The sequence below is a fragment of the Choloepus didactylus genome, chromosome 2, assembly GCF_015220235.1.
Source record: "Choloepus didactylus isolate mChoDid1 chromosome 2, mChoDid1.pri, whole genome shotgun sequence".
In the NCBI taxonomy this organism is placed as follows: Eukaryota; Metazoa; Chordata; class Mammalia; order Pilosa; family Megalonychidae; genus Choloepus; species Choloepus didactylus.
Genome location: NC_051308.1, coordinates 125,757,103 through 125,772,558, shown reverse-complemented (window position 1 = coordinate 125,772,558; position 15,456 = coordinate 125,757,103). Strand labels below are relative to the sequence as shown.

Here is a 15,456-nt window from a genome sequence, read left to right as displayed (position 1 = left end):
ATTAGTCCATAATACAATTACGTCTATTATTTCTTACTAATTGCAGCTGACTCTTACACACACAAAAAAAGTTGAGCTAGAAAAAGGGATATTTGGCTTGCACCAGGAATGAAATTTCAAGAATAAATGTCCTTAAAATCACTATTCGGTCTCACACATTCAGAGATGGAAGAATCAGTGAAGCAACCTCTGAAATCCTTGAATACCAGTAAGTACTTACCATGCAAGCACTCCTTCTGCCATCCTCTGTCTTTTCTTGTTTCACAGCTCCTGAAAAACTACATATTTCATCTTCAGTCCCAGGTTCTTGCTTGACTTTCACTTGATCAGATTTGAAACTAAGACTTGTCTTCTCAGCTGTTCTTCCTGATGACCCGCAGCTAATAAAAAACAAATAAAGGTCACATGTGTTTGATTTAATGGTGTACATAAAAAAGTAGGTTCATTTAAGTCAAGAGGATTTATAACCTTATAGAATATGAGGATACTTCATGATGTAGTGAAGAGTATGGTATAAGCTTAGCTTCAAACTCTAAAAACGTAGATCAAACTTTCAAAAGACCTTAAAAACACATTTTATGATTTGAGGCATTTACAGTACACCAGTTAAGGAGTCTAGTAAACAGTCATTTTCCCAGACTAGTAGTGTAGACTGTCAATGACTACTTCCCTTTTTAAAAGTAGTTTTCAACTTTTCTCTACCCTGAAACATCTAAGGATTATACCAGTAACAGTGATTCTTGAAACTTCATCCAACGAAAGACTATTTTGGGTTTGGGGTTTGAGGCACTGGAGAAAGGCAGCAACAAACAGCAAGCAACGTGGAACAACCTTATTTTAGTGTTATAATAGAAGAAGAGAACAGGTACATGACTTATCAGTTCTATCTACAGCACAAAGCAAAGTCACTGTCAAGAAAAGGGAATAACTGGTAAGACTAGTGCTACTAAGAATGGATACTTTTTCTATTCAATTTGTACTTTTCTTCTAAAGATACCGATTATTTATCTGAAGTATAATTAAAAGGTCAAATATGTATGGCAGTAGTTCAGAATGCACACATAAGCAAAAACATTCATTTAAAATTCTTTATTAAAATCTTCCTTACATTGTACTAAATTATTTAAATTAGAAAAGAGTAAAAGAGAGCCAACATTTACTGTATTTTACCTTAAAACAAATACCCATACCCTATTTTTAGCTCTGTCCACAGAAAAGCACTAGAAACAATGACCAGCTCAGTAGCAATGAGTGTCCCTAGCACCCACAAGATTCCTGCCAAACACCATTTCCCCACTAACATAACCAGGATGTCATGCAGAAATGGCTGATTCCAGGCCTGAGGTAGGAAATGTACAAGATGAACCCAGAACATCTTTTCATACAAGAAAACAAGGAAGCTTTCAAAGATTACTGGGGCTGTTTCAAAAGAACTAAGGCGTAAATTTAAAGAAGCTCTGACAGACCAATGATGGAACCATGTAAGCATCAAAAAAATAACATTTATAATGCATTAAGAGATAAAATGTTGGAGGAGGGGTAAGATGGCTGCACAGAAAGGGGTGGAATTTAGTTAGTCCCCTGGAGCAACTAATAAACAACTAGGAACAACTAGTAAATAATCTGGAATAACTGCTGGGGGACAACTGTGACTGTCCACACATTGTATACCAACCTGGAATGGGTGGAATGGCTGAAACTGCAGCATAAAATATCTAAGCAAAAACTGTGGAACCATGCTGGGAGCCCCCTTCCTCCATGGCAAGCTGACCTGCAAAACCTCACTGTGGAAGAAACCAGCAGTCCCAGAGCAAGTGAATATAGCTCAGCCCAGCTCCAACCGGGGTTTTCATTAACAAATTTGGACTACTGAATACAAGCTACAAACACAGACAATCCCCTAATAAGCAGACAGAGACTTTTAGTAACAACTGACCTTAAAGAGCCAGAAAACTCCTGTGTCCCAGGAAAGGGACCCCAGAAGACCAGGTGCTATCTTTGGCCAATGGGCAAAACCGGGGGGGGCCATGGACTGGCTCTGAAAGGGGGCCTTTCTTTCCCTTTTTATGTCTCTAAACCTGAATGGCTCACTGGAGAGAGCCTCAGCCATTTTCAGTTCACAGCACTCTGACCCAGACAGGGGTGGAGATAACAGAGTCAGAGAGACAAAGGAGCTATTCATATGAAGAAGATAACTCCCAAGAGGGTGTATCTTTCCTAATAGGAAGGAGGTAGGGCCCAGCTCTAGTGCTGGCCTTCCCTTCAGAACTCAGACTCCAGAGCCTGGGGGAAAACAGCCAAAACAGAAACTAAAGGGACCACACCTCCTTACACCAGTCAGGAGTGACAAGTTGATGGGCACCACCTGCTGGGCAGGTTAGGGAAAGCACAGCAGCTAAAGACCTCACAGGAAAGTCTGTCAATCTCTAAGACACATCCTTAGGGAGACTTGAAACTGAATATAACCCTATTCTGAGATATGAACCAGTTCAAGATGCCTAGACAACAGAAAACTACAAACTACACTAGGAAAAACGAAGATATGGCCCAAAGGAACAAACTTACCCTCAATCAAGATACAGTTGAGACACTGTTTCACTCTAATGAAACAATCAATTAAAGATTTTCGAAGAAACATGCTAAATAAAATCAAAAACCAAATCTACGAGTTCAGGGAAGATATGGCAAGAGATGAAGGCTATAAAGAAAACATTGGGTGCACATAAGGTAGAAATCGAAAGTTTGAAAGAACTGGCAGAATCTATGGTAATGAAAGGCACAATACAACAGGTGAAAAACACAACGAAAACATACAAGAGCAGATCTCAAGAGGCAGAAGAAAACACTCAGGAACTGGAGAACAAGGCATCTGAAAGCCTACACACAAAAGAACAAATAGGATATGACTCCCGGGGAGGAATGTAGACCTGGCATCGTGGGACGGAGAACATCTTCTTGACCAAAAGGGGGATGTGAAAGGAAATGAAATAAGCTTCAGTAGCAGAGAGATTCCAAAAGGAGCCGAGAGGTCACTCTGGTGGGCACTCTTATGCACAATTTAGACAACCCTTTTTAGGTTCTAAAGAATTGGGGTAGCTGGTGGTAGATACCTGAAACTATTAAACTACAACCCAGAACCCATGAATCTCGAAGAAAATTGTATAAAAATGTAGCTTATGAGGGGTGACAATGGGATTGGGAAAGCCATAAGGACCACACTCCCCTTCGTCTAGTTTATGGATGGATGAGTAGAAAAATAGGGGAAGGAAACAAACAAACAAACAGACAAAGGTACCCAGTGTTCTTTTTTACTTCAATTGCTCTTTTTTACTTTAATTATTATTCTTGTTATTTTTGTGTGTGTGCTAATGAAGGTGTCAGGGATTGATTTTGGTGATGAATGTACAACTACGTAATGGTACTGTGAACAATCGAATGTACGATTTGTTTTGTATGACTGCATGGTATGTGGATATATCTCAATAAAATGAAGATAAAAAAAAAACCAAAACAAAACAAAACAACAACAACAACAACAACAACAAAAAGAATAGATAGGGAAAAGAATGGAAAAACATGAGCAACATCTCAGGAAACTGAATGACAACATGAAGTGCATGAATATATGTGTCACGGGTATCCCAGAAGGATAAGAGAAGCAATAAAGGGGCAGAAGCAATAATAGAGGAAATAATCAACGAAAATTTCCCATCTCTTACAAAAGACATAAAATTACAGAGCCAAGAAGCGCAGCGTACCCCAAACAGAACAGATCTGAACAGACCTACGCGAAGGCACTTAATAATCAAATTATCAAACATCAAAGACAAAGAATCCCGAAAGCAGCAAGAGAAAAGCGATCCATCACATACAAAGGAAGCCTGATAAGACTATGTGCAGATTTCTCAGTAGAAACCATGGAGGCAAGAAGGAAGTGGGGTGATATATATACGGAAAGACAAAAACCGGCAACCAAGAACCCTATATCCAGCAAAACTATCCTTCAAATATGAGGGAGAGTTCAAAATATTCTCTGACAAACAGACAATGAGAGAGTTTGTGAACAAGATACCTGCTCTACAGGAAACAGTAAAGGAAAAACTACAGACAGATAGGAAAAGACAGGAGTGAGAGGTCTGGAACATAATTTTGGGTGACGGTAGCACAGCAACGTAAGTACACTGAACAAAGATGACTGTGAGTATGGTTGAAAGAGGAAGGCTAGGAGCATGTGGGACACCAGAAGGAAAGAGGAAAGATAAAGACTGGGATAACTCAGTAAAACCTAGATTGCTCAACAATTGTCATAAAATGCACAAATATGTTTTTACATGAGGGAGAACAAACAAATGTCAACCTTGCAAGGTGTTAAAAATGGGGTGGTTATTGGGGAAAAAAATACAATGAATGCAAACTAGAGACTATAGTTAATAGAAACTTTGTATTATGCTTCCTTTAATGTAACAAAAGCAATATACCAAAGCTAAATGCCTATAAGAGGGGACCATAAGGGAGGGCTATAGCATTCTTGGCATTGGTGATCTTGTCTGACTCTATTCTACTTTAGTTTAATTCTATTTTTCCTTTTGTTGCTTTTTAGCTATCATTTATTTTCTTTCTTTTTCTTTTGTCTCTTTACCTTCTTTGACTCTTCCTCCTTCTTTGTGGAAATGGAGATGTCCTTTCATAGATACTGGTGATGGTGGTGAATGCATAAATATGTGGTTATACAGGAAACCATCACTTGTTTACTTAGGACAGAATGTATGGTGGGTGAACAAAATAGTCTTTAAAAAAAAAAAAAAAACAACAAAAAAAACAGGTTTATGAAGAAATCTTGAGGGCACTATATTGTGTGAAATAAGCCAGACACATAACGACAAATATTGTGTGGTCTCACTGAAATGAACTAATTATAATATGTAAACTTATAGACATGAAATGTAAGTCACCAGGATATAGGATGGGGCTAAACAATGGGGAATAGTTGCTTATTATAAGCAGAATATTTAACTAGTTTGAACTTAAGTGTTTGGAAACGGGCAGAGGTGACTGTAGCACGTTATTGTGAGAATAATTAACAGTGCTAAATGGTGTGCGAATGTGGTGGAAAGGGGAAGCTTAGACTCATGTATGTCACCAGAAGGACAGTTGAAGGTTAAAAGATGGGAATATATAGAACAGTGAATCTTGTGGTGGACAATGTCTGTGATTAACTGTACAAACATTAGAAATCTCTTTCATGAACTAGAACAAATGTATGCCACTATAACTAGAAGTTAATAATAGAGGGGTATATAGGAAAAAAATATACCTATTGCAAACTATGTACCACAGTTAGTAGTACCTTAACATTCTTTCATCAATAGTAGCAAATGTACTATACCAATACTATGAGTCAATAATGGAGGGGAGGTGGTTAGGAGCATGGGGGATTTGAGTTTTCTTTTCTTGTCTCTATTTCTTTTATGGAATAATGAAAATGTTCTAAAAATTGAAAAAAAATTAATTGTGGTGATGGATGCACAGCTGTATGATGGTACCATGGACAACTTATTGTGCACTTTGGATCTTTGGATGATTGTATGGTATGTAAACAATTTCAATAAAACTAAATTAAAAAAAAAACAGATTGCTGGGCCCCACTTCCAGAGTTTCTGATTCATTTGGTCTGAGGTGACACCCTAAATTTGAATTTCTAGCATGTTCTTAGGTATTGCTGCTGGTCCAGTGATCATATTCCAGCATTACCAGTTAATACCCAGCTCTGCTATTTTCTAACTGTGTGTTCTTGGACAAGTTGCTTAATCTATCTGAGCCTCAGCTTCTTCATCTGATCATAATAATAGTTCCTACACCTTGTGGAATTGTTATAAAGAAGAGTGAGACAACATACATACGCTGCCCAGGCACAAACAAAGGCCTCAATAAATGGAAGTTATTGTCAAAAAAAAAAAAAAAAAGAAAAAAAACACAAACAAAAACAGATAAAATGTTTAAATATATGCATTCATAAAGATAAAAAAAAATGCAATGATCACCTTTGGAGGGGCTAGGAGCCAATTCATTATTATGAAAATAAAGGGAGGAGGCGGGGCAAGATGGCAGACTGGTGAGCTGTAAGTTTTAGTTACTCCTCCAGGAAAGTAGGTAAAAAGCCAGGAACTGCGTGGACTGGACACCACAGAGCAATCTGTCTTTGGGCATACTTCATACAACACTCATGAAAATGTCGAACTGCTGAGATCAGCGAAATCTGTAAGTTTTTGCGGCCAGGGGACCCGCGCCCCTCCCTGCCAGGCTCAGTCCCGTGGGAGGAGGGGCTGCCAGCTCCGGGAAGGAGAAGGGAGAACTGCAGTGGCAGCCCTTATCGGAAACTCATTCTACTGATTCAAACTCCAACCATAGATAGACTGTGACCAGACACCAGAGAATCTGAGAGCTGCCAGCCCAGCAGAGAGGAGACAGGCATAGAAAAAAAAAAATAACACGAAAAACTCCAAAATAAAACCAGAGGATTTTTGGAGTTCTGGTGAACACAGAAAGGGGAAGGGCGGAGCTCAGGCCTTGAGGCGCATATGCAAATCCCGAAGAAAAGCTGATCTCTCTGCCCTGTGGACCTTTCCTTAATGGCCCTGGTTGCTTTGTCTATTAGCATTTCAATAACCCATTAGATCTCTGAGGAGGGCCCGTTTTTTTTTTAATCCTTTTTCCTTTTTCTAAAACAATTACTCTAAGAAGCCCAATGCAGAAAGCTTCAAAGACTTGCAATTTGGGCAGGTCAAGTCAAGAGCAGAACTAAGAGAGCTCTGAGACAAAAGGCAATAATCCAGTGGCTGAGAAAATTCACTAAACACTACAACTTCCCAAGAAAAGGGGGGTGTCAGCTCACAGCCACCATCCTGGTGGACAGGAAACACTCCTGCCCATCGCCAGCCCCATAGCCCAGAGCTGCCCCAGACAACCCAGTGTGACGGAAGTACTTCAAATAACAGGCACACACCACAAAACTGGGCGTGGACATTAGCCTTCCCTGCAACCTCAGCTGATTGTCCCAGAGCTGGGAAGGTGGAGCAGTGTGAATTAACAAAGCCCCATTCAGCCATCATTTGAGCAGACTGGGAGCCTCCCTACACAGCCCAGCAGCCCAGAACTGCCCTGGGGGGACGGCACTCACCTGTGACATAGCACAGTCATCCCTCAACAGAGGACCCGGGGTGCACGGCCTGGAAGTGGGGCCCACTTGCAAGTCTCAGGAGCCATACGCTAATACGAAAGACTTGTGGGTCAGTGGCAGAGACAAACTGTGGCAGGACTGAACTGAAGGATTAGACTATTGCAGCAGCTTTAAAACTCTAGGATCATCAGGGAGATTTGATTGTTAGGGCCACCCCCCTCCCCGACTGCCCAGAAACACGCCCCACATACAGGGCAGGCAACACCGACTACACACGCAAGCTTGGTACACCAATTGGGCCCCACAAGACTCACTCCCCCACTCACCAAAAAAAAGGCTAAGCAGGGGAGAACTGGCTTGTGGAGAACAGGTGGCTCGTGGACGCCACCTGCTGGTTAGTTAGAGAAAGTGTACTCCACGAAGCTGTAGATCTGATAAATTAGAGATAAGGACTTCAATTGGTCTACAAACCCTAAAAGAACCCTATCAAGTTCAGCAAATGCCACAAGGCCAAAAACAACAGAAAATTATAAAGCATATGAAAAAACCAGACGATATGGATAACCCAAGCCCAAGCACCCAAATCAAAAGACCAGAAGAGACACAGCACCTAGAGCAGCTACTCAAAGAACTAAAGATGAACAATGAGACCATAGTACGGGATATGAAGGAAATCAAGAAGACTCTAGAAGAGCATAAAAAAGACATTGCAAGACTAAATTAAAAAATGGATGATCTTATGGAAATTAAAGAAACTGTTGACCAAATTAAAAAGATTCTGGACACTCATAGTACAAGACTAGAGTAAATTGAACAACGAATCAGTGACCTGGAAGATGACAGAATGGAAAATGAAAGCATAAAAGAAAGAATGGGGAAAAAATTTGAAAAAATCGAAATGGACCTCAGGGATATGATAGATAATATGAAACGTCCGAATATAAGACTCATTGGTGTCCCAGAAGGGGAAGAAAAGGGTAAAGGTCTAGGAAGAGTATTCAAAGAAATTGTTGGGGAAAACTTCCCAAATCTTCTAAACAACATAAATACACAAATCATAAATGCTCAGCGAACTCCAAATAGAATAAATCCAAATAAACCCACTTCGAGACATATACTGATCACACTGTCAAACACAGAAGAGAAGGAGCAAGTTCTGAAAGCAGCAAGAGAAAAGCAATTCACCACATACAAAGGAAACAGCATAAGACTAAGTAGTGACTACTCAGCAGCCACCACGGAGGCGAGAAGGCAGTGGCACGATATATTTAAAATTCTGAGTGAGAAAAATTTCCAGCCAAGAATACTTTATACAGCAAAGCTCTCCTTCAAATTTGAGGGAGAGCTTAAATTTTTCACAGACAAACAAATGCTGAGAGAATTTGCTAACAAGAGACCTGACCTACTGGAGATACTAAAGGGAGCAATACAGACAGAGAAACAAAGACAGGACAGAGAGACTTGGAGAAAGGTTCAGTACTAAAGAGATTAGGTATGGGTACAATAAAGGATATTAATAGAGAGAGGGAAAAATATGGCAAACATAAACCAAAGGATAAGATGGCCGATTCAAGAAATGCCTTCACGGTTTTAACGTTGAATGTAAATGGATTAAACTCCCCAATTAAAAGATATAGATTCGCAGAATGGATCAAAAAAAATGAACCATCAATATGTTGCATACAAGAGACTCATCTTAGACACAGGGACACAAAGAAACTGAAAGTGAAAGGATGGAAAAAAATATTTCATGCAAGCTACCCCCAAAAGAAAGCAGGTGTAGCAATATTAAACTCAGATAAAATAGACTTCAAATGCAGGGATGTTTTGAGAGACAAAGAAGGCCACTACATACTAATAAAAGGGGCAATTCAGCAAGAAGAAATAACAATCGTAAATGTCTATGCACCCAATCAAGGTGCCACAGAATACATGAGAGAAACACTGGAAAAACTAAAGGAAGCAATTGATGTTTCCACAATAATTGTGGGAGACTTCAACACATCACTCTCTCCTATAGATAGATCAACCAGACAGAAGACCAATAAGGAAATTGAAAACCTAAACAATCTGATAAATGAATTAGATTTAACAGACATCTACAGGACATTACATCCCAAATCACCAGGATACACATACTTTTCTAGTGCTCATGGAACTTTCTCCAGAATAGATCATATGCTGGGACATAAAACAAGCCTCAATAAATTTAAAAAGATTGAAATCATTCAAAGCACATTCTCTGACCACAATGGAATACAATTAGAAGTCAATAACCATCAGAGACTTAGAAAATTCACAAATACCTGGAGGTTAAACAACACACTCCTAAACAATCAGTGGGTTAAAGAAGAAATAGCAAGAGAAATTGCTAAATATATAGAGACGAATGAAAATGAGAACACAACATACCAAAACCTATGGGATGCAGCAAAAGCAGTGCTAAGGGGGAAATTTATAGCACTAAACGCGTATATTAAAAAGGAAGAAAGAGCCAAAATCAAAGAACTAATGGATCAACTGAAGAAGCTAGAAAATGAACAGCAAACCAATCCTAAACCAAGTAGAAGAAAGAAATAACAAGGATTAAAGCAGAAATAAATGACATAGAGAACAAAAAAACAATAGAGAGGATAAATATCACCAAAAGTTGGTTCTTTGAGAAGATCAACAAGATTGACAAGCCCCTAGCTAGACTGACAAAATCAAAAAGAGAGAAGACCCATATAAACAAAATAATGAATGAAAAAGGTGACATAACTGCAGATCCTGAAGAAATTAAAAAAATTATAAGAGGATACTATGAACAACTGTATGGCAACAAACTGGATAATGTAGAAGAAATGGACAATTTCCTGGAAACATATGAACAACCTAGACTGACCAGAGAAGAAATAGAAGACCTCAACCAACCCATCACAAGCAAAGAGATCCAATCAGTCATCAAAAATCTTCCCACAAATAAATGCCCAGGGCCAGATGGCTTCACAGGGGAATTCTACCAAACTTTCCAGAAAGAACTGACACCAATCTTACTCAAACTCTTTCAAAACATTGAAAAAAATGGAACACTACCTAACTCATTCTATGAAGCTAACATCAATCTAATACCAAAACCAGGCAAAGATGCTACAAAAAAGGAAAACTACCGGCCAATCTCCCTAATGAATATAGATGCAAAAATCCTCAACAAAATACTTGCAAATCGAATCCAAAGACACATTAAAAAAATCATACACCATGACCAAGTGGGGTTCATTCCAGGCATGCAAGGATGGTTCAACATAAGAAAAACAATCAATGTATTACAACACATTAACAAGTCAAAAGGGAAAAATCAATTGATCATCTCAATAGATGCTGAAAAAGCATTTGACAAAATCCAACATCCGTTTTTGATAAAAACACTTCAAAAGGTAGGAATTGAAGGAAACTTCCTCAACATGATAAAGAGCATATATGAAAAACCCACAGCCAGCATAGTACTCAATGGTGAGAGACTGAAAGCCTTCCCTCTAAGATCAGGAACAAGACAAGGATGCCCGCTGTCACCACTGTTATTCAACATTGTGCTGGAAGTGCTAGCCAGGGCAATCCGGCAAGACAAAGAAATAAAAGGCATCCAAATTGGAAAAGAAGAAGTAAAACTGTCATTGTTTGCAGATGATATGATCTTATATCTAGAAAACCCTGAGAAATCAACGATACACCTACTAGAGCTAATAAACAAATTTAGCAAAGTAGCGGGATACAAGATTAATGCACATAAGTCAGTAATGTTTCTATATGCTAGAAATGAACAAACTGAAGAGACACTCAAGAAAAAGATACCATTTTCAATAGCAACTAAAAAAATCAAGTACCTAGGAATAAACTTAACCAAAGATGTACAAGACCTATACAAAGAAAACTACATAACTCTACTAAAAGAAATAGAAGGGGACCTTAAAAGATGGAAAAATATTCCATGTTCATGGATAGGAAGGCTAAATGTCATTAAGATGTCAATTCTACCCAAACTCATCTACAGATTCAATGCAATCCCAATCAAAATTCCAACAACCTACTTTGCAGACTTGGAAAAGCTAGTTATCAAATTTATTTGGAAAGGGAAGATGCCTCGAATTGCTAAAGACACTCTAAAATAGAAAAACGAAGTGGGAGGACTTACACTCCCTGACTTTGAAGCTTATTATAAAGCCACAGTTGCCAAAACAGCATGGTACTGGCACAAAGATAGACATATAGATCAATGGAATCGAATTGAGAATTCAGAGATAGACCCTCAGATCTATGGCCGACTGATCTTTGATAAGGCCCCCAAAGTCAATGAACTGAGCCATAATGGTCTTTTCAACAAATGGGGCTGGGAGAGTTGGATATCCATATCCAAAAGAATGAAAGAGGACCCCTACCTCATCCCCTACACAAAAATTAACTCAAAATGGACCAAAGATATCAATATAAAAGAAAGTACCATAAAACTCCTAGAAGATAATGTAGGAAAACATCTTCAAGACCTTGTATTAGGTGGCCACTTCCTAGACTTTACACCCAAAGCACAAGCAACAAAAGAGAAAATAGATAAATGGGAACTCCTCAAGCTTAGAAGTTTCTGCACCTCAAAGGAATTTCTCAAAAAGGTAAAGAGGCAGCCAACTCAATGGGAAAAAATGTTTGGAAACCATGTATCTGACAAAAGACTGATATCTTGCATATACAAAGAAATCCTACAACTCAATGACAATAGTACAGACGGCCCAATTATAAAATGGGCAAAAGATATGAAAAGACAGTTCTCTGAAGAAGAAATACAAATGGCCAAGAAACACATGAAAAAATGTTCAGCTTCACTAGCTATTAGAGAGATGCAAATTAAGACCACAATGAGATACCATCTAACACCGGTTAGAATGGCTGCCATTAAACAAACAGGAAACTACAAATGCTGGAGGGGATGTGGAGAAATTGGAACTCTTATTCATTGTTGGTGGGACTGTATAATGGTTCAGCCACTCTGGAAGTCAGTCTGGCAGTTCCTTAGAAAACTAGATATAGAGTTACCCTTCGATCCAGCGATTGCACTTCTCGGTATATACCCGGAAGGTCAGAAAGCTGTGACACGAACAGATATCTGCACGTCAATGTTCATAGCAGCATTATTCACAATTGCCAAGAGATGGAAACAACCCAAATGTCCTTCAACAGATGAGTGGATAAATAAAATGTGGTATATACACACGATGGAATACTACGCGGCAGTAAGAAGGAACGATCTGGTGAAACATATGACAACATGGATGAACCTTGAAGACATAATGCTGAGCGAAATAAGCCAGGCACAAAAAGAGAAATATTATATGCTACCACTAATGTGAACTTTGAAAAATGTAAAACAAATGGTTTATAATGTAGAATGTAGGGGAACTAGCAGTAGAGAGCAATTAAGGAAGGAGGAACAATAATCCAAGAAGAACAGATAAGCTAACTTTCTGGGGATGCCCAGAAATGACTATGGTCTGTTAATTTCTGATGGATATAGTAGGAACAAGTTCACAGAAATGTTGCTATATTATGTAACTTTCTTGGGGTAAAGTAGGAACATGTTGGAAGTTAAGCAGTTATCTTAGGTTAGTTGTCTTTTTCTTACTCCCTTGTTATGGTCTCTTTGAAATGTTCCGGTGTTGTATGTTTGTTTTCTTTTTAACTTTTTTTTCATACAGTTGATTTAAAAAAGAAGGGAAAGTTAAAAAAAAAAAAAAAAAGAAATACAAGGAAAAAAAAAAAAAAAGATGTAATGCCCCCTTGAGGAGCCTGTGGAGAATGCAGGGGTATTTGCCTACCCCACCTCCATGGTTGCTAACATGACCACAGACATAGGGGACTGGTGGTTTGATGGGTTGAGCCCTCTACCATAAGTTTTACCCTTGGGAAGACGGTTGCTGCAAAGAAGAGGCTAGGCTTCCCTATATTTGTGCGTAAGAGTCTCCTCCTGAATGCCTCTTTGTTGCTCAGATGTGGCCCTCTCTCTCTGGCTAAGCCAACTTGAAAGGTGAAATCACTGCCCTCCCCCCTACATGGGATCAGACACCCAGGGGAGTGAATCTCCCTGGCAACGTGGAATATGACTCCCGGGGAGGAATGTAGACCCGGCATCGTGGGACGGAGAACATCTTCTTGACCAAAAGGGGGATGTGAAAGGAAATGAAATAAGCTTCAGTGGCAGAGAGATTCCAAAACGAACCGAGAGGTCACTCTGGTGGGCACTCTTACGCACACTTTAGACAACCCTTTTTAGGTTCTGAAGAACTGGGGTAGCTGGTGGTGGATACCTGGAACTATCAAACTACAACCCAGAACCCATGAATCTCGAAGACAGTTGTATAAAAATGTAGCTTATGAGGGGTGACAATGGGATTGGGAAAGCCATAAGGACCACACTCCACTTTGTCTAGTTTATGGATGGATGTGTAGAAAAGTAGGGGAAGGAAACAAACAGACAAAGGTACCCAGTGTTCTTTTTTACTTCAATTGCTCTTTTTCACTCTAATTATTATTCTTGTTATTTTTGTGTGTGTGCTAATGAAGGTGTCAGGGATTGATTTAGGTGATGAATGTACAACTATGTAATGGTACTGTAAACAATGGAAAGTACGATTTGTTTTGTATGACTGCGTGGTATGTGAATATATCTCAATAAAATGAGAAAAAAAAAAGGAAAATAAAGGGAACATCAATAAATAGTTGATGACAAAGTTTCTCTTTAAAAAATTATTCTACATTAATAAAGGAACAATATGATAAATAAAATATGATCATTTTTCAACCACTATTAAAATAAAAGATCTAGCCAATGATAATCAATGGTTGCTATCACCAAAAAAAAAAAAAAAAAAGGTGTGTTGTGGAGAGACGGGGGACATGACATGTTCCCAGTGGGAGTATAAACCACCACCAATGAAGAATTCTTCCCCAAGATCAAACCTGAATTTGATTTAAGCAATAACAACAAAAAACATCTTGATCTAAATACCAGTGTAAAAAAAATACAGGAGACAGTATATTTAAGTAACAAGACAGGGAAATGGAAAACTCTAGGACAGAGAACTACTTTCTTCAACAAATATACTGTTGAAGGGGAAGACATTCTGATAAGCGTATCGGTCAATGGCATTGTATACAGCTTATACAAATTTGGATTAAAATGGAGAATATTAACTGAATTTTAGCAATATTTAAAAATTACTATCAATCTTTTAGATGTGATAATGCTTCTGTAGCTAGATATTTTTTAATCCTTTTCTTTAAGTGATATATACTGAAAGTTACAAGAGAAATGATATGATTATCTGGAATTTGCTTCAAAATAATCCAGAGCAGAGGGGAATGAGTAGGAAACAAGACTGGCCATAACCTGATCATTGTTAAAGCTGGGTGATAAGCGTCTAGGTGATCACTGTAAACTCTACTTTTTTATATATTTGGAATTTTCCATAATAAAAAGAAAAAATAGTAGTTATTCATAACATAATACTCACCTTCCTCGACTGCCAGTACTAGAAGTACTAGGGGGTCTCACAGGTGTGTGGGAATTGGATAAACCTGAAAAATAACAAGTCAAAACAAGTATCAATGCATATAATATTCAAATTTCTACCTATTAGTTACAGAATTCAAGATTATTATATCAACATCCAGCAATTCTTTGAAATCTGACTTCATCCCTAAGTCATGGATAGCATGCATAACCACTGGCAGACTTTAACCAGTTTCTCTCAGCTGAGTCTAGAAATCACCTTAGAATCTTCAGAGCAACTCTAGCCAATCAATGAAAACTGCCAACTCAAGAGAAAACTATCTGCCATCCCTCCCAAGTTACCTGACAAAATCTCCTACTTACATTCTTATTAATTATTCTTCCTTTTAGAAATCCTGCAATAATTCTATTAAATCTCAAAAATTATGTGGCTCAAATAATGCACAAATAACATATCTCACCACAAAACCAACATTTAATTTCAAATTCCTCTAGAAATACCTAGGTGATCTGTTTCGGTGAGAAAGAAATAATATTTAATTTATATCAGAAAAACACATTCTATAATCTGTTCTGGACTGCCAGCTTACTTGAGGTTACCTTATTCATTCATAAAAGTCCCATTCGAAACAAGTGGCAACAGGATTAGTAAAACAACTGGGATTTTGGGAGGGGTCTGTATCTCATAGACAGTGATTAGACATATTTTAATAGTTTCTAGTAAATTTGAGTTCTTGTTTAA

At 38.4% G+C, this 15,456-nt stretch overlaps 1 protein-coding gene across 2 annotated transcripts in view; it reads right to left on the bottom strand.

The window, feature by feature from the left end:
* Window positions 1-15,456, bottom strand: part of LOC119526841 (E3 ubiquitin-protein ligase TRIM33-like) — a 42,141-nt gene that overhangs the window by 10,500 nt on the left and 16,185 nt on the right. For both annotated transcript variants that reach the window (XM_037826312.1, XM_037826313.1), the window contains exons 3-4: window positions 14,716-14,779; window positions 221-380 (exon numbers count right to left, since the gene is read on the bottom strand). In XM_037826312.1, the coding sequence (XP_037682240.1) occupies window positions 221-380; window positions 14,716-14,779 (224 nt within the window). The remainder of the gene's footprint in view (window positions 1-220; window positions 381-14,715; window positions 14,780-15,456) is intronic.